The sequence below is a fragment of the Atta cephalotes genome, assembly GCF_000143395.1.
Source record: "Atta cephalotes unplaced genomic scaffold scaffold00039, whole genome shotgun sequence".
In the NCBI taxonomy this organism is placed as follows: Eukaryota; Metazoa; Arthropoda; class Insecta; order Hymenoptera; family Formicidae; genus Atta; species Atta cephalotes.
In genome coordinates, this window is record NW_012130103.1 from 1,928,155 (window position 1) to 1,950,701 (window position 22,547).

Consider the following 22,547-nt stretch of genomic DNA (forward strand, 5'->3'; position numbering starts at 1 on the left):
GTCTCCTTTTATAGATGTTATCTCATTCTAACTGAACTTGTCTAAAAACAACGGGTCAATTAAAAATTTATCATCTTATAGCCAGATTCTGTTATAGAGTCTTCATAGTTTTCTAATTCGTAAAATTAGAAAAATATGATTTAGTTGAATCAAAATTAAAATTAAACTATCTTGGTAGAAACGGGCATAAACAAATTAAGTCTGAAGTCACATAAATGATTGAAAAACATTGGCAATAGAAACAGATTTCAATCTGTCAGAAACTATGTATATGAGAATACATAGTTTCTGAGAATACATAGTCTCTAATAGATTGAAATTTGTTATCACCTGCTCCTATTGTTTTTCAATTGTATCTCAGGCTTAAACCTCAAGTTAACTAGAAAATGAAAAACCTTAAAAATCATAAGTTACCATAAAAATGAAGAAAGTAATGAAAGACCAAATATTTCATCAATATAAAGGACTAATTATTCAAAAGTAAAAAAATTTCAGAATTCTTTTACACAAAAAAATATAATATTAATCTAAAAAGTTAAAACTGTCAATAATGACCGTTTAGCATTTCTAGTGTTAACTTTCCTTTATACCACTCCACTGTTACACTTAAGCGACTACATCAGACTTTTTGTTGATTGTAACTATTCTTGCATTTTTCCCATCAGATTTTGTTCCTTCGCATTTTTGCAAGATTTAAGCAAAAGTAACTCGTCGTGTATTACTTCGTCAAAGAGAAAGAAGGCTTTCGATAGAATATCATTTATTGACGCAGCGAAATTACTTATTCATAGGGGCTTTTCTCTCGATACTATTTTACGTTTTTTCCTTGTTTGATAATTCACAATATGCCTCTTTCATTTTTAAGTTACATTACTGCAGCTCTCCAATAAACTTTATATAGAGATGCGCGACCCTAACTCGAGTGTATATTTGAATTGCACAGTGCATACGAATCACTTCGATAACACATGTAATGCTCTGTGGCTTAGCCCGTATCTGCTCGTCGATAAATTATACCCTGCCGCGTAAGCTTTGTTCCATTTGCGCGCATGTAAGCGGAAAACGCTAAATTATGTATAATAGTTCGAATCAGAATCTTACGTACATATAATTATTTCATTGAGCACAGTCTCCTTATCCTCCTTGCATCCTTCGTAATACTTCGTCATGTAATTTGACGGACGATAAGAAATTTCCTAGCTCTTTATCTCGCTCTTTATTAAAGACGATGAGGTACATTTTTTTCCTCGCGCAATTCCCTTAAATCCTTCAATTAAACTGCTTCTTTGTGCCTTGTTTCATAAATTCTTCGAGGATGAGCACGGCTTTTCTTAACGGCCGCTTGGAAGAGAAAAAAAAACGTGAGACGTTGGGCACTTCGTCTGTATCAATGTCATTTCCATAGCGTTTCCATATTACTTTTCATATATTCCCTACATAGTATTTTCATACAGCCGTTTGTGTCGCTTCCACGTCACTTGCATGACTGCCGCTTGGATGGAATCTCGTCTCGCCGGAAATGTGTAAAGTCGTAAGTAAATTCGGAGTAAAGTAAATTCGGAGCAAATAAATTCGTCTATCTCTTTCACACATTTTTCCGTATGCGTTACATAAATCCGTAATCATTACGTATAAAACGAAATCGATTTAAAATAATATATATCGTAATTTGGATTTACTATCTCCTACGTCATCAGAACGCAATCTTGTTCTGTTACTGAAAAATATTATGAGTAAATTCAGTCATCTATTTTTCATATCCTCGTAAGTTACATAATTCTACAATTATCACTTTATATACAACAAAAATAATCGATCTAAGGAATAACTGATAATTTGAATAAATCACCTATGCAATTTTTATTCAAATATACTCTCATGGAATCTCACGAAGAGATTGAAAATTTAGCCTGTCTTGAAAAAAGAGTGAAAATATGGCCATTCTTGTTCAAAAGTGGCACATTTTCATTCTTTTTAAAATGGGATTTACTCCTTTGGAATGATATTTATTCCAAAGAAATCTCTTTTTTAGAATGTAATACTAGAGTAGATGACAGAACTTCACTCCAAAAAATTGAGATTTTATTCCTTCGGAGTAAGTCTCATTCCAAAAGAGTAAATCTCACTTTAAAAAGAGTGAAACTCTTAAACAAAAGTAGCCGTATTTTCACTCTTTTTTTCAAGATAGGCTAAATTTTCAGTCTCTTCGAGAGATTTCACTCCATGAGATTTAAAGAATAATCTTGCTTCGCTATTGCAGAAAGTCACGAATGAATTCAGAGCATGTCTTGATCCAAAATTTTTGCACACTTAACGTAACTATAACGTAAATATATAATCATCATTCATGTACAACAAAGTTTCAATAATATCGAGAAATCTTAAAGAAGTCACTTTGCAGTTTACACTTTTACAATGCAGATTTCTTACAATTATATCAACGGTGTCTAAATATAAATGAGAATATAAGGTAACATAAATAAACAAAAAAGAAAGAGCAACACCGAGAACTTTGCAGTAGCCAACGGAAGGTCTTATTGCACTTCGCAATTGTATGGCCGACGATCGACCAAGTAGTTCGAGTCTGTACTGCGTCAGACCGTATCCGAAGACGATACAGCGGATCGGGTCGGCAAGCTAGAATTCGCGTCGTCCGACAAAGGGGTGCCGAACATCAAAGGCGCCGCATAGTACGGCAGAAGAGGATACTGGGTAGTCGGGAAATACGTCGGTGGAAACAATCCTTGCCTTTGCGCGATCTTCAATCTGGACGTGAGCTGCTTCTTCCACTTCGTGCGGCGATTCTGGAACCACGTCTTGATTTGCACCTCGGTGAGATTCAAACACTTGGACAACTCCATCCGCTTGCTCACGCTAAGATATTTGTCAATCTACGAGGACCAAACATGTATGGAAAGAAATTATAATGTCAATGAATTGGTCGCATGAACAATAGGAATTAGGAAAACCGCAAGTCATACCTTAAACTCCGCTTCAAGTCTCTCCAGCTGTTTTGCACTGTAAGCTTGACGCGGTTTCCGATCGATACCTGGTTTTCTCGATCTCCTGCCACTCGGTTTAGGTGCTAAAAATAATCAGTCCTTATCTCATCGTACTAGCAATTACTGGATCCCTTTTACACCGAGCATTTGATACGCGTATTAATTAATAATTTTCTATTAAATTCTCTCAATTTCAACAATATATTTAAAGAATGATATATTAAATTAGTACAATATGCATCAAAATAATTAACTAAATATTCATATCATGTATATGTTTATATATATCGCTGAAATTAACATAATTTAATAAAAAGTTACTAGTTGTATAGTACTCGTATCACGATATAAACTAGATCAATATCGCCTCGCAGAACACAAGTTAAATAATACGATATCAATATATAATTTTTTACTCAACAACTATTTTGAAATCATATTACATTCCCGAAAAAAAAAAGTTTCATGTTATAATTGTATATAATTATATAAAAATATATATAATTATATATAATTAAAAAATTGACATATTTTATATACAATTATATATAAAATATGTTCATATATATATATATATATATATATATATATATATATAAAATATTTTTTCTGGGATGTACTGTTTTGAAAATTATAATATTGATGTAAAGTTGTCAATTTATGTTTTACGTAATCGCGGAATCGATTTTAGTCATTGCTAATTACATGAGAGTCCCTTAAGTCCTTTGACAGTTTCTGACGCTGGCATTTTCGGAGATTTATTGTCGCGATAATCAAAATTTAATATTCTAATCGCGTGTCTTAATTGTACAACTAACTTCGCCAGCTCGTGCTCAATTATCACTTCAGGATTTCGAGGCACCATCCGTCGAGTCCTGTCTAGGATCACTGAACATTTCTGAAACGTGTAGGACTGTTTGCAGAATGTGTGACATCCTACAGTCAACATCATCGAGGCGAAGCGGTAACAAGTTGTGCAAACAGTTTATGACGGAGAACGTTTGGATGCGATTATCATCGTAGTGCAAAGAAGTACTACACATTTCCTTTGAAAAGCATATATAAGACATTATAACGTAATTAGTTGCACTAAAATAATAGGATGATATTAACCACTTTAGCAAATATTCATGAATAATTTGTGCTAGAAATAAATACTGAAGCACAATGCAGCATTTTAAAGTAACAACTATTCTGGTATTACTATATCTGAACTAAGTAAATATACAATTCTTTTCTATTTTACTTTCAAATTTAAAATTATATTACAAGAATATTATTTATCTGCTAAATCATTCAAATATTATTTATTTGCTAAATCATTTAAAAAAGAGAGAGAATCCACAATTATTTATTTTAGAATATTTTTTGATTGAATTTTTGATCATAATTTCGTTATTTTTTTATTTCTATAATATTTTTATAATTTATATACTTACAGACGTAAGAAAGAATATAATTAATTTAGAAACGCTGCATTGTAAATATGAGAATAATGTTAAAATGGGTTACATATTGTTTATAACACAATAATTTTTTCTCATTGACAATCTGTTCGAATTCTGAAAAAGCACAATACATGATGAAGTATACGAGAAACAAGATACTCAAGATTGCGATGTTTTTACATAGAAATAGGAACTCTTTTTGCTCCTTTCTTGTGTTTAATCATCAGTTAGCCGAGCGGCCCTTACACGACAAGTCAACAAATAAATGTTGCGTATTTGTACAAGACCTTTACGTTTTTACCCTTCCAGCGTTTCTACAACTACAGGGAACAGTTAAGTTTTATTACGGAGAACAGTTTTTATCTTACGGAGAACAGTTAGCATATTTATACTTTATATAAAAAAATTTATCTCAGATAATTTTAGATAAATTGCATTTTAAGCGAAAAAAATCGGATTTCATTTGCACATTTTAAAAACATCTCACTGTTTTTTAACCTTAAGTTAAACTTCGGTGTTCTTTTCCAATTCAAAAAAGATCTAACTATAACTAAAGTATATCGATTCATTTAATTTATAACGTTGTGTTAACTATTATGCAAATTCGAAGCTCGCAGTAGGTTTTAGAGATTTTAAATGTTTCAATACACATAATTTTATGTTTAATAGGAAACTTGCTAGTGCAATGTATACCGTGCAAATAATGTTTAAGAAATGCTTTGTTTCTTTAATAACAGCTATAATATCTATTTATCTAACATTTTTCCAGCAGCAGAAGGCACGTCTATTAAACACACGTGATATGTTTATTAAACATGAGAAATTTAGTTGAATTTAATTCCTAAAAAATCGAATGTCGTTTTATTGCATAACCTATATTAAACTATGCAGGACAGTAAGTTTGATTATAAATATAATGAACACAATCGATGAGATGATCTCATTCTCAGAAATGAAAAACTGCTGATGACCGGAAAGAAGAATACGCACGATGACGAAGAAGAAGAAGAACCGGCGAGACCAAGATTTATGAGTGTACAGAGACATTTAACACCTTCGTGGAAGATAGTTAGACGGTGCTGATAAATGGGCTTCTAACAGTATGGCGGATAGTAGCCGAAAAGGGAGAAACAACGCTATGGCGGATTTTAATCTTATCGCAGAATCATGAACTATTCGGGATTTTAACTAAAAATTGACGCACGCAAAGAATGAATGGTTTTGCTGAAATATCTAAAAATGTAACTAGATACAGATCTGAAGATAATTTTGTTAGACTATCAAAATAATATTATATAGGATGCTCGAAATACTTGCTAAAATATCAAAACTTTTTGCAGCATTGCTTGTCATGTTTGAGTTTCCCACATAAATATTTTGATGGTCCAACAAAATTATTTTCAGATCGATATCTCGCTAAATTATTATGCTTCAACAAAATTATTTTCCTACATATAATATGGCAATTTTTCTACAGCTTTATATAGATTATTATAGATTTAACAAAATTGTGTGGCAAATCTGTAATATTATAATTATATTACTTATAAATAAATATTAATCAGAATTTAAAAGAGTGATAGAAATTTTCAATAGAATAATAAAATTCTGAAATTTTACATAGAGTTGAATGCTAGAAAAAATACAATACCATAAAATTTGATTAACGATGCGATTTTTACGCGGTTAAATATTAATATTTCGCTAGTAGCATGTCAAAAACAAGGGTATTCAACAACTGGGCCACTGATGTGTGCCTCGCGTGTCGAAAAGCTGTTATCGCAGGCGCCTCGTATAATATCCAATATTCGTTGAGGCCGAGAAAGAGGGTGCCCATCTCACACCTCTCTCGGTATTGTGCGCGAAAATAGAATTACGGTGGTAAGTTATTACGAGTGGATAATAATTAGAGTCCTTTGTCGTCGCGATTCTTCGAAAGCGTTAGTGCCTCAGACACGAAGACGCTTTCTAGCATAGCGAAGATTTTTCCATCGTATTTGTTGTAATTAATTGATAGCATTTTGAATACTTCCAAAATCAGGCAGATTTGAGAGATGTGTGTGTACTAGATTTTATTTCTAATGCATTGAATTTTTCGAGAAATAAATTCTATTGGATTTAAAGAAAAGCTGTAGTATTTTCAAACAAGATTATTTATATCGAGTAGATTCGATATACTTTGATAGAAACTAAATTAAATTCTAAAAGTCTGATCTTACCTTGTAAACCAAACAGCTGTCCAGGCTTTGTTTGAGCAAACCAGCTACTATATAGTAATGAAGCTGATGCGAGTGATGTTGCAGAATATGCCGAGGGATCAGATAATGCACCTTCGGAATACGGCAATCCCGCATGAGTATACAAACTCCCTTCTATATCTATTAAATTATATTGCATTGTATTTATGAAATCGTACATCTTATCTTATAAATATTTGCTTCCGTGTATATCTTAAAGAATTCTTTATTGTCAACATTTTAAGACAATATACAATGGCCAGTATTCATACTTAATTTTTATAGTATGTAAGACCGTAATTGGCTATATATAATAATTGACTTATGACATCTTAAGAAGTATTTTAATTAAAATTATATTATTATTATTTAGGACGATCTTAAAATAAAAATCGACTAACGTAATTTATACCTACATAAATATTTTATTTATTTATGGATTTGCAGGAATTTATTTTATGGTATGTTTTATATTATATTTTCCTAAATTAAAACTAAGAAGATAGAACTTCAAAAGTATCGAATATTCTTAATATTAAAATTATTTTATTTTTTAAATTATTTTATTTTTTTATATAAATACAAAAATTTTTTGGGTAATAATCTAATTTTCTGATGTTTCTCATGTTTTACATACCAGAACGTGTGGCTGGTATCGCTGTTGGCTTGACAAAATGTCCCTCTATCCTGTCATCCGTATCGTCTTGATCTTCCTCTTTATCACCAGAATTATTTATTCTCGAAATTTCTCTTTTCTCATTTCTCCCGAGAATACTGTCAATAGTGAAAGCACTGGACGCTGCAATTGGGGATGAATTTCTTCTTTCGATCTGTTGTTTCTGAAATTCCCTATAACCCTCGCAGCTGGAATCGGATGCATACTCGATAGATTCTCGATTGATAGTCGGTGATATGCAGCCTCTTTCCATGTTATTTGAAAATGCTTCATTTTCACTCGGAAGCGATCGTGTTCGGCGAAGATCATAAACGGCATCGTTCATTTTCTCGCGGTTTTGATAGAGTTCCATCTTGTGAAAAATCATCGAGCTCTACTACAATAGACGATTTTGATTTCACTCGGACGACAGCATACGTTCCAATAATAATTTTAATTCACGCACTTACATTTAATAACAAAGTAATCCAATGATTTTTTTCACGTTTCTTTCTTCTTTAGATTTCACAGTTATTAATAAAAATTATTTATATAGGTTTTGACTCAATTACAGTCTGCTGTATCATTATTTACCGTCGCGTATTGAAATCAAATGATTTTTTAATTGGTGAAATATTTTGTACAGCAAAAAACATCTAGCTGAGTCAGCTGTAAGCGATTTAACACATGTTTCTTCTTTGATCGATCACACCTGATTTCGTACTAATCTCCTTTCGAACCGTCCGAAAGCAAGTACTTCCGAAAGTATGACAAGTGGCACGTGTCTATGGTCCAGAGAAGGATCTCCCAACATCCCCACCAGCTTCCCACAGGAAGGTCATCCCGTGAGGTTGGAAGAATATCTCGCACCTCGGAAAACCCCCACTTACCCGATATCTTTCTGATCGGAGTAGGGATCGCAGGATCGCGGCGGTTTATAGCAGATTTCCTATTTTAGAACTAATAGCTTTCTAATCACACCATTTGTGAAATATTTTGCCTTTCTTTTTATGCGACTGAGTGATCCGTAAAATTCATTATTAAACATGATTTAATATATAATGATATCTTTATTAATAAATATATCAATATATTAAGAATTAAATACACAAATTATATTTACGGGATTTAAAATTTTAATATCAATCGTCTGATGTGATTATTTATGGTCTTCATTAAAGTTATACATGTAACATCGAAAGCTTACATTTCTTTAACTTTTGCCACTTTAATATATATATTTTATTTACACATACAATATATTATAAAAAAAAGTCTGTTACTTTTTTAATCAATCCCATTTCTGTTTCATTACTGTTTCTATTAAGATATCGTGTTTTCTATCGATATGATCGATACAGGATAATTTTATAAATTCATACCATGGATCTTCTATACTCCTATTTTATCGAGGCATTCATGCGTTTTATGGTTCTTTCCAAAAAAAGTGCTTGAGCTCGACGATTCGGCTTGCGCACTAGCGAATTTTGCCGCAGCGAAAAAGGGCTCATCTGGGATCAAAAGGTGGATCTCCGATTGGTCCCAAATGCGCAGGATGCTCGCGCAGCAACCCGCCTTCTTTGACCCCTCTATCTCGAAACTTTATGCCGGTAAAACGATGGTCGCTTCTCTCTTTCCCGTTCGCGCTTTAGCAATGGATAAACGCTTCTGCCACGTGAAGAACATCATGAAAAAGTACCGCAAAACACTTCTTCACGCGTTTAGCGAACTAAGCGCAGTGGTTCTCACTGTACTTCAGAAATGTCACATTTCTTTATTACATCTTGACAGTTGTATTTCATGAATAAACTTTACAATTTATCAGTAGCAATATTCAACAAGTCAATGGTTATAATACCCAAATTTTGCGCAAAAATCTCAATTAATTTGACAACAATATATTCATGAATCATTATTTGAAAGATTTATAATTTAATTTTTAAAAGAAGACAAATCTTTCGACAATAATTTGAAATGAATATTAATTCTACAAAAAAATACTTTTGAAGTTCCGAAATAGAAATGCAAACGATATAGCTTGCGTCGCATGTTCCAGATTTCAACTTCCACTGTTGATGATAGTCCTTTCCGAACCATATCGTGCTATTTCTGTTTACGGGCACGGTGTGGCGGCCATTTTCGCGAATGGCGCGTCCATTAGTCTCCGGGCTACCCGTGCCAATCTCAATGTTCATCCTTGCGCGCCGTAAATCCACTCGGCTCCACGCTTCCGCGGCTAAAAGGACCAATGGCGATTGTGAGCCCTTTCTACCACGCGCCGTCATCGATCCTCTCCCCGATCCACGTCTGAGTTATTTCGTCTTTGTAGAAGAGCGTATATCATTCTTTTCATATACATTAGACACCTCAACACGCAGTGTCGTGTTCTGAAAACGCAGTCATTATTAACCTTTCAATACTCCCACTTAGATTTGGATAACATAACTATTATATTGAAAAAAAGTTTTGATCTCACAATATAAATAATACTATAGTTTGTATTAATGTTAAACTACTAACTGAGAGAACTTGTACTATTTGGAAGAATTGTTTCCTGTTTTTTGTGAAAGATGAAAGAACATGAGATTTGATTCGAAATGAGCGATGCATCTTTAAAATTTACGTAGAATTTTCTGTAAGACATATTTAAAATAAGATAACAAAAAGAAAATAATTGATTCGAATTTTTTTTAAATATTATTTCGATATCATTCAATGAATCGCTGAAATCCTTTATTGTTGCGATTGATGAGCTGGTTATTTCTACTTAGACGTGAATTTGCGTTCACTTGTCTCGCGTTGTACACGCTTTTTCATATGCTGATTATACATGGGGTTGAACATTTTACACGTACTTGCGATCGCGACAAATATTGAATCTTAAATACATGAAGTGAATGCGCTTAAGGCGCGTCTTAGGTGCGAAGAGAGGAAGTAATGACATGGTCAACGCACACGTTAATTTATGACCATGGACATTATTTCCTAGAAACTAATATTTAAGCCTTCCTTCCAAATCTTCTATAATACAATAGTTACGTGCTTTTTTCTAAAAATTATTTAAACAGTAAATAGAAATTTAAAAATAACGAGATCGCGCAAAATAAAAATTACTGGTATTTCGTTTGAAACCACGATCCGATTAACACAGCTCTCATCTGGCACGTTCGAAGCATCAGCATGTGTTTGGATAAAGCGCGATTATTTGCGATTTATTTGCTTCATATGCCATCTACAGTAGCGTTCATCCGTAAATGTTTCGAATAAACGATCCATTTGCTCGCTGTGAAGTTTACTCCCACGTTTGATGCACGCTGCGCCACGTAATTGAAACGATCAATCAAACACCTGAGAAAGGAGGGTGAGCCCACGCGTGCACAAACCGCAGGTTGCGTTCACGCAAAAGGGGAAGTGCGAACTTCGACTACTGATAATTAAAGAATCGTATCCTTCGTGTCCCGTTAAAAATATTCTGGAGCATACACTGTATTTTAAAAGCATTAAACTTGAAGAAAAGAAAGATTAAGACATTATAAATATTTTAATATTTCAATCTATATTTGTTCAAATCTACTTTCTCGTCTTTCTTCCTCTACATTGTGTTATTAGTTTTAATTATAATTTTTGAATAAAATTTTAAATATTATATTTATAAACAATAAATAAAACTAGATGTAATTTTACGTATATTTTTGTCTGATACATCGGTAGTTTTGCGACTACGACACCATTAATAATCGCATGAAAAACGTTTATTTCAAACGATAGGATGAGACGCGAGAGACGCGAGGATTCTTTCGAAACTGCGCGATTAATTTTCAGTAAGCTTGGAGTATAACTGGCCGCTTTTGGTGTGTGTACAGATATAGCCACTCTCGCGAGATATTAGACAGGTGAGCGCGTTCCCAGGGGAACAAAGGCCCCATTACCCTGTCTTACCACCTCGAACCGGGCAGACATCCCGGACAGACCCTCCGCTCTTGAAACATTCATAAGAGCGTTGTAAGTGGTTTTTAATAAACGTATTTAATCATGAGTGTCGGATTACGAATTAAATCGGTGGGTGCTGCCACCAATCAAGGGGATTAGTCATGAATCTAAACAAATGTACAACCCGCTTTTTGCAGATATGCGGGTGTTTTGTCTTCCGATCTCTTAATATCGGCGTGGTATCATTTTTATAGCTTTTCTAATAACAATTCGAAATAAAAAAAATTTGGATAATACAGTTTTTCTGATAATGTCGCTTATTTGTTACAACAGCGGCACAACTCAAAAGACAAAGTTTTTCAGAAAATAAATTTGAATATTATTATAAAATTTTAATAATTTAAATATACAGGGTGTCCGGTAAATTTTGATAAAGCACGTGTATAAAACGGACCAAACTGAATCGAAAAATTCTCTATCACTTTACAATTTTCGCAATTTTTTTTAGTTATCTAATGAGCAGAATATCTAAAATTGACGAATAAAATAATTTTGAAATATCTTTAAGAAAGAAAAACATCTTTAAGATATTTCATAACAAACTCTGAAAGAAATCTTAAAGTTATTTTCTTATTCGTTGATTTTTATTCCACTTATTCGTCAATCTTTAGAAATGAATATCTCTTTCATTATTACGAAAATTGCAAAATAGTAGAAGACTTTTCGACTTAATTTAGTCCGCTCTATCTACATACGAACGCTTTGTCAAAACTTACCTTATCCTGTATTTGAATCATTAAAATTTTATAATAATAATTTTAAAATGCAATTTTGATAACTAATTAGAAGAATAAAGGTACGGTCTATTAAAATATATGTTTTTCTTTTCTGTGTTTGCATTTTCTTTTCTTACAACAATATAACTAAAAAATGACAATTTTTTAGTTGTGTTGTTGTAGCAAATGATCGATGTAATTATGAATATTTCTTTTCCCGTGAGTTTTATATATATAAGTTAAAAATAATATTAATTTATTATTACAATATAAATGTATAATATTTAAAATTTTAAATGTATTCAATCTTTTTATTTTATATATATAATATACGTATAATTTAGTTATTTATTATTAAACTTCCTTTCTCCTGATCTTATTAACTTTCAAACATCGTTGTTTTGAAAAATTATTAATATTGTATATATTCAGATGAGAAAGAGAACTCACTATTTTTTTTCGGTGTATTTAAAACTGTTATAACGCAACCTAGGCAGCGTTACGATTCAAGCAATTATTTCTAGCAGACAAGTAGATTATTACAAGAGCGTGTCGCCTTCTCTTCAGTCACAGTCATCTCCGCGCTTCAGTGACAGTCTCGTGGCACAACTAGAATGGCACTAGAAAATTTTTCAGAACGCGATGAAAAACGTTTATTACGAGCTTACAAAATAATATATATTTTGGAAATCTTTTTCATAATTTGTACGGTATCGGCGCAAGAATGTTACTACGATGGCAACGAGTTTTGCATCGATCAAAACGACATACTTTCCGTAGATCTTTTACCTGGATCGTTTTTATTTAGTGACCAGTACAAAAACAATGTTCCTAAAACAGTGATAAACGAAACCATAGATGGATCTTTTGACAAAGCTTTAAATGAGATGGAATATCATAGGTAACGTAACGTCATTATCTAATGACTTATTATAGAAAACCCATTCTTAAGTCTTTAAGGGGATTCTAAAATCGATTAGTCATAATGTAAGTAGAACTTATATATAGACTATTTAAGTGTCATTGACCCATCATTACATACTGTATCAATATCTCACGTATACATACACATAAATTTTCGTATAACAATAATGTTTTAATTAGACGTCTAAGTCCAATTCTAAGAACTCCATATTGTTTCTTTGTACAAACAACTAGTCTGTGGACTACTATTTTGTAAATACAAATTGCACAGCTTTTATATAAAACACGACGTGACTCTAGAGCGCTATTGGACTAAGAAATGGCAAAGAAGATCTCAATTTCAAAATTTTTTATCGTTCTTGGCATAAACTTCACAGATACGTATTAATGCACATACTTTAATCATAGGCTATATTCAGATTCCCACCCGAGTGACACTCAATATTACTCTAGTTTTATTATTTACCGAAACAAGGATGACATAAACCCGGGTGGGAATCTGAACACACTTTTGAAAAAGGATTTTTGAATCTATAAAAGAGAGAAAAAGTAATTGGTTACATAAAGTTATATGGTTTAATTGGTAATTGAATCAGACAGTTTTAGGATTCTCTTAAGTCATAAGAAATTAACTAATTATAGTTGAGTATTCCTCTCATATTCGATTGTAATTGATCAATTTCTTAAGACTTAGCATAGGTAATGATTTATTATAGAAAGCTCATAAATGGTAACGAATCAATCTGAAAATTTAGTTGTGCAATGTTGAGATTAAATTAGTCAATATATTAAATATATTATAGGAAAATATATTAATCAATATATTATACAAGTCAATATATTATAGGAAAAGAATGAATGAGTATCTTTGTCACGGCTACATAGCGGAAGAAATTTTTAAAGAAGTGAGCACTCCTAGAGTAAAGCGACATCCCGAATCTTTGTCAACCAATTTAAATCACAACTTCTTAGGCGACGACAATGTTACGGTACACGATAAACTTTTGGCGGATGAAGGAAGCACGAAATATAAAAAGTGGCTGCAACGGTAAACGCAAAAACTTTAAAATCATTTATAATTCAAATTATATTTGTATAACTAATGACATTTACTTGTAATTCTGATAGATTTAAATGTTACTGTACAAAATTATTTTTTTCTACTAAATTTTTGTATTATAAAACTTTAACTTTATATTTTTCTTTAACAACTTATTTATAATTTTTAACATAAAATATTTTTTTTAAATAAATATTTCATTAAATTTTTTAATTAAAATTTAATTAAAAATATTTAAGGAGGGCATATTTAAGAGATATATTCCAGTTCTGAAATAACAATTATAATTTTGCTATAATGTACAAAAAGAGAGGGAGGGAATATATAACATAAAAAAAAATCTTTAATTTTTAACGTATCTATGATGATACAACAGAATGACGACACTAAATGATATATATCGACATTATGCGCCTCATAAAAAAAATAATAAAAAAGCAAGATGTTCAGCACGACGATATTGAGGAATTCGATGGCGAGTTGACGGGATACGCGATGCAAGCTCCTTTGCCAGAATCAAACGGAAAAGTGGGCATTTATGATCCTTCTCACGAAGGTAAGAAATTGAAAAAACAATTACAGAACATAATGCATTACGAAAGACTTAGTGAGATATGATATTTACATATCTTACATATCTTACGAGTAGATGACATGCTATCATCATCAACGGGACGTCATTCTTTCCATTACGGATCTTTGTTTGGCCATCATCATGGCGACCACTATGGACATCATGCTGATTTCTTCCCTTCTGCTCACGAAGAATACTATTATGCCCCACATCATCAAGATCAAGACCATGAAGATCATAAACATTCTTATTCCAAGGGAAAAAGCAATGAACTCTCGCTCAAGGAATTCTTCGAAATTGCACTCACCGCGCTTGCATTCTTATCATTCGGATTATTCATTATTCAACTTATATGTAATGCTACGGTATTAAAAAAATTATGTTTAAAAATAGATTTAAAAAATTATGTTTAAAAATATATTAAGAAAATTATGTTTAAAAATTTATATTTAAAAAACGTCCTTATTTTCTAAAATATTTTTTTAAGAATAAGAACAAGAATAAAATATTTAATTCAAAAGAAGAGCCATAACTTTGATGGAGAAGTTTGAAAATGTTACATTTTAGGATAATAATAACGGCAGTAGGCGAAAGAAGAGAGCCACGATTTCTCTTTCTTCAACTCTCATTAGCAACGAGGACTTGAATGAGTTATCCTATCGCGTTTTGAGGTCTATCGAAGCAGCAATGGTTGCCGAAGCAGATTCTGGTAATTGTTTGCGCAGGATACTATGTGAAGATAATCAATACTCTAAAGAAACTAAAGATGATCGCAGAATTTGGATTCCCGTTTGGAGGTAACAGATTTCAACAATAATTATATAAACCTTAAAAAAAAGTGAAATACAAATTTTTATCATCTCATGAATCAGTCGACGTAATATCATTAGTCGGCGAATTTGTAATTATATCCCAAAACCGGTAACATTGACACCCTCTTTTTCAGCTTGGGCATGAGTTGGTTGTCGGGCAGAATGCTGTACAGAACTCCATGGTCGGCAATGTTGGATTCTGTGAAAGCATCCGTTCTGGGCTTGGGTGGAATCGATTGCGCCTCTTTCTATCCGGAATGCGATCTCGAGAATGAAAGGATTAAGAGGCGTCGCAGAAAAAAGAAATAAATGCGCGATTAAAAAGTTCAAAATAAAATTATAAATTAAACAATTTCATGATTAGAGAGATTCATAAATAATATGATTGAGAAATAGTTAATTTATGAATTGTTTATGAATTTTATTATTGTAATAAATAATAGAAATCATTTATCACTGTCTTGGTGAATATATTTATCATCGCCATCACGTGAAATTGGTAGAAGCGTTGCATATCTAGATCCACTAGGGCATACGTGGAAAACGTCTCTATTACCTCTGTCCTGTAATGGCTGACGATTTATTAAAATCGGCATTTTATGTTCATCACATAATGTTCGAAACTCTGCAACCTTAAAAAATAAAAGCAACTATTATGAGATAAAAAATTAACTACATGACAATTATTTTATTTAATCATTCCTTAGTCTGTTCATTGATAATTCTTATTCCAACATAATTTACTTGATCAATGGATATTCCTAATGGTTCTCTGCTTATTAACCAAAGTACACTATTTCTGATATTTGTCATGGTTATGGAACCCCAGTAAACAAAGTAATCACGTTGAAAGCATCGCATAATATTTATTATAGGAAAAGGTATTAAACGGATGGAAGAATTAGCTGCTTGGATAAAAGGTAATGTATTTATGATATCATCCAGAAGTGGATTAGGGATTGCCTGCAGCTGTATATAATATTATTTCTAAAATATACCTATTATTTTCTTGACATCTAAAGACATATTTCTACTCAAATCACATTTAAATGTGTCAAAAAATTATGTACTAAAACTACTCTAATATAAAATTATTACTTAATAGAATTAGTTTATTTAAAATAAACTAATATAAATATAAATAAAAATATTTTTTTAATACCTGGAATAAATATACTAATATAGTGATACCATCATGTTGACGAAGAGCCGTTATTTGAGTTTTGTAATTACTATTATAATGCACCGCATGCAGTTCCATTGGCATACTTTAGAAAAAGTACGTTTAAATTAAAAGAATAAATAAATAATATTTATAAAAAGTAGACAATAAAAATAAACCTTCCACCGTCAACATGGTGTTCACTACCGTCCATATCAGTTTTACCCCAATGAAAATGAAGCTGTGAAAAGACATAACTGCTGACGAAAGGGCCACCATACAAATACGGCTCTTCTTTATGCCATGTTGCACTAAGCATGACTATAAATAATAAATGCAATTATTCTACTACAAGTAAACACATTGGATACGGCTCTCATTTTTTACCAGTATATCCAGTGTTGCTAAGTTTTAATTTTTTTGGCGTGACATTATAATTGACCCACTCTATAGGATTTAGATTCACGACTTTCATATAACTGATATTCAAATCGATTGGTGATCTTAGCTTGCCATCGGTATGAGCCAAGTTCTGTATAAATCTAACCGTTTCTTTGTTGTCTTCATGAGAATCTATGTATTTTTTTATAATTTTATATATATATAATTATAAAAAAGTGACATTTAATAGTAAAAGTATTTTAGGCATATAAAAAAATACAACTTTAATATATATATATATATATATCCCACCTTCTGTCGAAGAATTCATGCTGATATCATGTGATATGCATTACTTATAAATTTAAATGTAAATGTTCCAATATAACATTTCATCAATTTTGCTTCGTCTGAACTTCATTTCAAATATTTTATCGATACTGAGCGTCATCGATAATAGAGCACTTTCCATATTTAAAATAAAAATAATTTTTTTAAAAGAGACCCCAAATTTGTACTATTTATTTTCTTATATCATACATTTTTTAATAGATTACTGATGTAAATTAATAATATTAAAACTATTTATTTACATATGTATGTGTGCGCGCGCGCGTGGTGTGTGTGTGTGTGTGTGTGTGTGTGTGTGTGTATATGTGTGCGTGACATGTATACCATTCACCTACTAAAATTAGAAAAGAAATCTTTTTTAATTAAAATTAAAATAAGTTTCTTTCTGTATTAAAATTTTCAATTAAATTAAATATTTAAATATTTAAATATTTAAATATTTAAATATTGAAATATAAATTTAATTCAAAACTTCAATAAATTTTTTAAATTTTTTTTGATAAATTCCTATTAATAACCTTACATGTTTAATCTATTTAACGTAACTGTCACAATAATAAATCGATATATGACATTGAGATAATGAATTAGCATCACGAAAAAAAGGTAATATTTTCTTCATTTATAAAGAAAAAGGAAGAAGTATGGCAACTATAATTAAAAATAACAGATTTGTACATAAAATAAATTTAGATTCTTATTCAAGAGGACTAAGAATATAAAAGGTTGAATATAAAAGGTAAACAAAGTATGAAATAATCTTTTGGTTATTTGAAAATGGATTTTGCGCGAAAAATCGGTAAACCTGAGCAGCCTCGAATTTGGAAAAGGGTTCGTCAACCACTTGTAACAACTAGAGATAACCTTCTCTCTGGAGATACATCTTTTTCGGAAGATCATAGCTTCATAAATTGGAAGAAATGGCTCGCCGACCATAAGAAGCAAAATCGTTACATCGAATTTGTTACCGGACGTTCGCAGGGCGAACAGCTACAAAATTCCTCGGAAAATTTTCGCTCTTTCGTTGAAATGAAAAACCTGATGGAATATACTGCCATACCCATAGTCACCGATAAGTATCGTGGTGGACCGGAATTTTGGAAAACGCCCGAATTCCTTTCAGATCGTGGCAATGCTTGTCTACCGAAAGTATCCTTGACTCTTAGCAAAAAGGACTTGACTCTTCCTTTGGATTTAATGCATGTTGGAATACCGGACTTAATTAAAAAGGAACGTGATCTTGTCCCTCAAAAAAGGGAGAAATTCTGGAAACGTAGCGAATATCTAAAGATGCGTAAACTCGAACTTGCTGAAAAAATCGCATTGCCTAAGGAGCCAGAAATGGCAACATTAGCTATTCAAGGACATTGGGTATTCAAGGGCTGTAAGAAAAAGAAAGTATCATTACTACAAATTCCGCTAATAACTATTGCAGAATCTGAAGATGAGTCTCACAAGGTCGCTGATCAGGCAGCGATTCTAAAGATTCAAGACCGAGAATTCGTCTGGCAGAAATCTCTCTTCAAAAAAACGGAGCCAGTGGACACCGACCCTATTATTTGGTCTCTGACTTTTACGAGTAAGACCGATGAACAAATCGAAAAAGAGATCGTCTTAGAAAATAAAGGAACCCGTGTTATAGAATATCACTGGCGATACTCGCCCGTTTCAATGTATGGCATGTTCTTTGAGAAATATGGCAGTCAGTTCTTCTTCAACAAGACGAAAGGACTTATACTTCCAGGGCAGATCGTGAAAATCAAAGTATGGTATCGGTCGAAAACGTGCGGAGTTTTCACCGAATACTGGCGATTCATTACGGATCCAAAATTAAATTCCTCGACGTTTATGTTTCGATTCTGGGGCTATACAACCGATACTCGAAATATAGAATTGATCGATCACCAAATGATCGACGAATATCTGAATCGTTGCATTCGAGATTCAACAATACGTTCGATTATTGAGGAAATCTTAGATAGAGTAGAGCATAGTGAGCCACCAGAGCCCCCTTATAAGATGTTAATTTCACAAAATGACCTGTTTACCTCTCTGAATTCCTGTTATCATTATCATCCGAATATCGTAATGCAATTACAGAAAATATATTCTGATGTAATCAATGAAAGCACATTGACCTGGAATTTGTCGCTGGATTCTCTCCGAGATATTCTTTTACAGATAGAAGATACAAACTACAAACGCGACATGCTTGCCCGATTTAACGAACTTTGCAAGCAGAGTCTTAGACCAAGATTGTTTGAATCCGATGTTGAATATTATAATAAATATGACGCTGTGTATAATATTTTATGCGCATTTGCGAATCTGTTTGAAAATGAAAGCGAACTTGTGAAAAGAAACAGTCTAATACGAGAAGAGCCTACAACGTCGATAGAAGTTAAACAGAAATTGACGTCTTTGTCTCAAATATCCAATAACATTTTGCAAGAACTACGTAACAAAACATTAAATGATCAACCAGAAACTATATTAGTACAAGAAGAAAATAAAAGTTTCGGTTTAAATTTACAACTTTACAGAGAAATATTTTTTATTCGCATATATAAAGCTTTGGAGGAAGCAATAGAACGAGTTTGCGCCAGTATTGACTCTTTCCATAGACTTAATGAGTTAAAGTTAAAGTTTAAAATATAACGTATCATATCTATTTTCAAATACAGATAATAAACTTCGAAACTTTTAATAATTAATTTATACGAAATATATTGTACATATTTTGTTATTATAATGTAAGAGATTATTTTTATTTATGCATGTTGCGAAAATGGAAAATTATTTTAGATAATTTCTGTTAAAATGTTATAAGAAATTAAAAATGTTAGGTCTGTAGTAGTTTATTAAATTTAAAACAATATATAAATTTTTCTTAAGAAACAGCTAAAAATACCTGTTGTCCTCGTAAAGGTTGAACATTTCTCCAATTCAATTTTATAAATTCACCATTTTTATCCTTTAATTTTCGGAATTCATTAAGCTGGAAGTTTTATTAATTATGTATTTATTATATGCGTTTTATCATTATATTTTTTTCTAATAATATCAATGTTCCACAAGTATCAAATATTAATTGTATCAATATCATAATGAGAAATATATAAAAGAAGATAATTATTAAAAAATGTTTAAGTGATCTTTATGTCGTTCATATATTTGATATAAATAATTCAAATTAAATAACTAACTTGACAAGATTGTATAGGAATAATGACTGGGAATACAATCCACGTAGCGCATTCCAAATTAAAATCTCCACTGTGGGATCCTTGATATATATAATAACTTGGACAATCTGTTGCTACTCGCATCCAAGATAAAGAATCTAAACAAAATATTATCAAATTTTAAACGCTATAAATCATATCATTCTATTCTTTGAATATTGAATTATTAACTTGCTGGAATATTTGTCTCTGAGCCAGCATTCTGAATATATTTCAGATTTTCAGAGATTCTTTCAAATTTGACATTGTTCCACTGATTGGATCCTGATTGAACCTATGAAATGAATTTATTAATAATGAATAAAAAATAAAATATAATTATGTATAAACAATATACCAAGAATAAATAAGTTAACACGCAAAGACCATCACGATGTTTTAAACATTCTTCGAAAGTAAGATATTTTTGATTCCAATGCACTAAATGGCATTCCATGGAATACCTAAGTTAATTTCAGATAAAGTTCATTATGATATATATTAAAAGTTACACTAAAAAAAACAAACTCGAACAAGATAAAGTTATATATGCAATTTTTTTAATTATATTATTGTAGATTGTTTTTCTTAAATTAATTAAAGTGTATTATTGTATCATATAAATTACATTGTTATGTATTATAATATAAATTATATTATATCATATAAATTACATTATTGTATATTTTACATAAATTAAAAGTTACTTGATAAGCATTCTTACCAAGTACCATTGATCGTATGTTCAGCACCTCTACAATCATCTTCACCCCAATGAAAATGTGCATCATGAAATTCGTATACGTTATTTATGAATGGCCCACCAGATATTGTTGATGGGATCCTATCGCCGTTCAAAAAAATAATTGCTGACAAAAAAAGTTTAATATCTAATCATCGTAACATAACGTTAATAAAATTATTTTAATAAAGTTACCTTTTTTACCGTCATTAAACAAAGTTGCATTTCCATCCTTTAACCAGTGGCCATTTAAAATTAATGGTGGAAATCTTGTACGTCGCACAATTTTATCGTTTAAATCAATCGGTGCCTGACCACATTTTAAATCTTAAAAAATATATTCCCATATAGTATATAATTTAAAACACGCATAACCTTATATTGCTACTATTCTTAATGTTTCACTTACCTGTAATTTTTATATAACTCGCCATTACTGTATTAATTAAAAATTATTTGCAGCGAAACAAAATATAAGTAGAAAATTTGATACAAAATGTAAATTTATTTTAAAATTATGTGTAATTTTCCATTTTATATTAATTTAAATATAAATCTGATAAGTTACTAACTTTTGAAGTTGGCAGTTATACATATTATATGCAGTATATTATTTATACAGTTACATAGCCATATCATATATTGCCATAATCAAAAAGAAATCTGAGAGGGCATGAAGTCCTGTTTATTATTTAAGATCGCCTTAAGTATAAAAAATGGATCAAAATGGGAAAAAATTCATCATTTTTTCGCTCTAGATTGAATACATTTATCCTAGATAGTCCTATTTTGATGTCAGATTCGTATTCAGTGATACAAAATACATAAGAATAGCTGAATCTCCACCCCAGCACAGGATATTTTTTTTTATGAGCCTATGTTATAATAATTGTAATTATATTTCATTAATATATAGTGACTATGCTAAGAATGTGTAAGTTAACTGAAAATACTTTTCAATTTTTGTCACCGTTATTTCTTGAATAACCCTATTATTTTGTGTGACTTATAATATCCACCTTGAATTATTTCTTAAAAAATATACTTTTATTTTTTCTTAAAAACTAATGAATATATATTTACTAAATACACTTATTAAATTTGAAAATATGCATTATGTTTTAATCATTAAAAATATTATACAAAATTTTTTTAATTTAGGTGTACTTTTAAGAGTTTGAATCTTTGTGATTGAATAATGCCCCGATCTACCACATATATTTAAAATTTAATAAAGTAAAACAGAAAGTTTTAATGTAATTCAGTAAA

At 31.1% G+C, this 22,547-nt stretch overlaps 5 protein-coding genes across 5 annotated transcripts; 2 read left to right on the forward strand and 3 right to left on the reverse strand.

Moving 5' to 3' along the window:
• Positions 1 to 2,594: 2,594 nt before the first annotated feature.
• Positions 2,595 to 7,715, reverse strand: LOC105622084 (homeobox protein engrailed-2-B). The gene is made up of 4 exons (XM_012203518.1): positions 7,325 to 7,715; positions 6,670 to 6,828; positions 2,982 to 3,085; positions 2,595 to 2,891 (listed from the first exon to the last, which is right to left on the reverse strand). Exons 1-4 carry the CDS (start codon positions 7,713 to 7,715, stop codon positions 2,595 to 2,597), a joined length of 951 nt encoding a protein of 316 aa, XP_012058908.1.
• Positions 7,716 to 12,662: 4,947 nt separating this feature from the next.
• Positions 12,663 to 15,727, forward strand: LOC105622085. Its single transcript, XM_012203519.1, is given in 7 exon segments — positions 12,663 to 12,949; positions 13,820 to 14,020; positions 14,409 to 14,451; positions 14,453 to 14,588; positions 14,682 to 14,971; positions 15,174 to 15,403; positions 15,553 to 15,727. Coding segments are annotated over 7 exon segments (1,362 nt in total).
• Positions 15,728 to 15,864: 137 nt separating this feature from the next.
• On the reverse strand, positions 15,865 to 17,292 carry LOC105622086 (carbonic anhydrase 1-like). The gene is made up of 6 exons (XM_012203520.1): positions 17,274 to 17,292; positions 16,968 to 17,153; positions 16,760 to 16,901; positions 16,581 to 16,686; positions 16,163 to 16,387; positions 15,865 to 16,050 (listed from the first exon to the last, which is right to left on the reverse strand). Exons 1-6 carry the CDS (start codon positions 17,290 to 17,292, stop codon positions 15,865 to 15,867), a joined length of 864 nt encoding a protein of 287 aa, XP_012058910.1.
• A 797-nt stretch (positions 17,293 to 18,089) lies between these two features.
• Positions 18,090 to 19,970, forward strand: LOC105622087 (MYCBP-associated protein-like). Its single transcript, XM_012203521.1, has 2 exons — positions 18,090 to 19,808; positions 19,845 to 19,970. The coding sequence occupies exons 1-2, from the start codon at positions 18,090 to 18,092 to the stop codon at positions 19,968 to 19,970; spliced, it is 1,845 nt and encodes a 614-aa protein (XP_012058911.1).
• Positions 19,971 to 20,202: 232 nt separating this feature from the next.
• LOC105622088 (carbonic anhydrase 3-like) lies at positions 20,203 to 21,712 on the reverse strand. The gene is made up of 7 exons (XM_012203522.1): positions 21,688 to 21,712; positions 21,474 to 21,605; positions 21,261 to 21,405; positions 20,895 to 21,000; positions 20,729 to 20,831; positions 20,519 to 20,655; positions 20,203 to 20,310 (listed from the first exon to the last, which is right to left on the reverse strand). The coding sequence occupies exons 1-7, from the start codon at positions 21,710 to 21,712 to the stop codon at positions 20,203 to 20,205; spliced, it is 756 nt and encodes a 251-aa protein (XP_012058912.1).
• Positions 21,713 to 22,547: the final 835 nt, after the last annotated feature.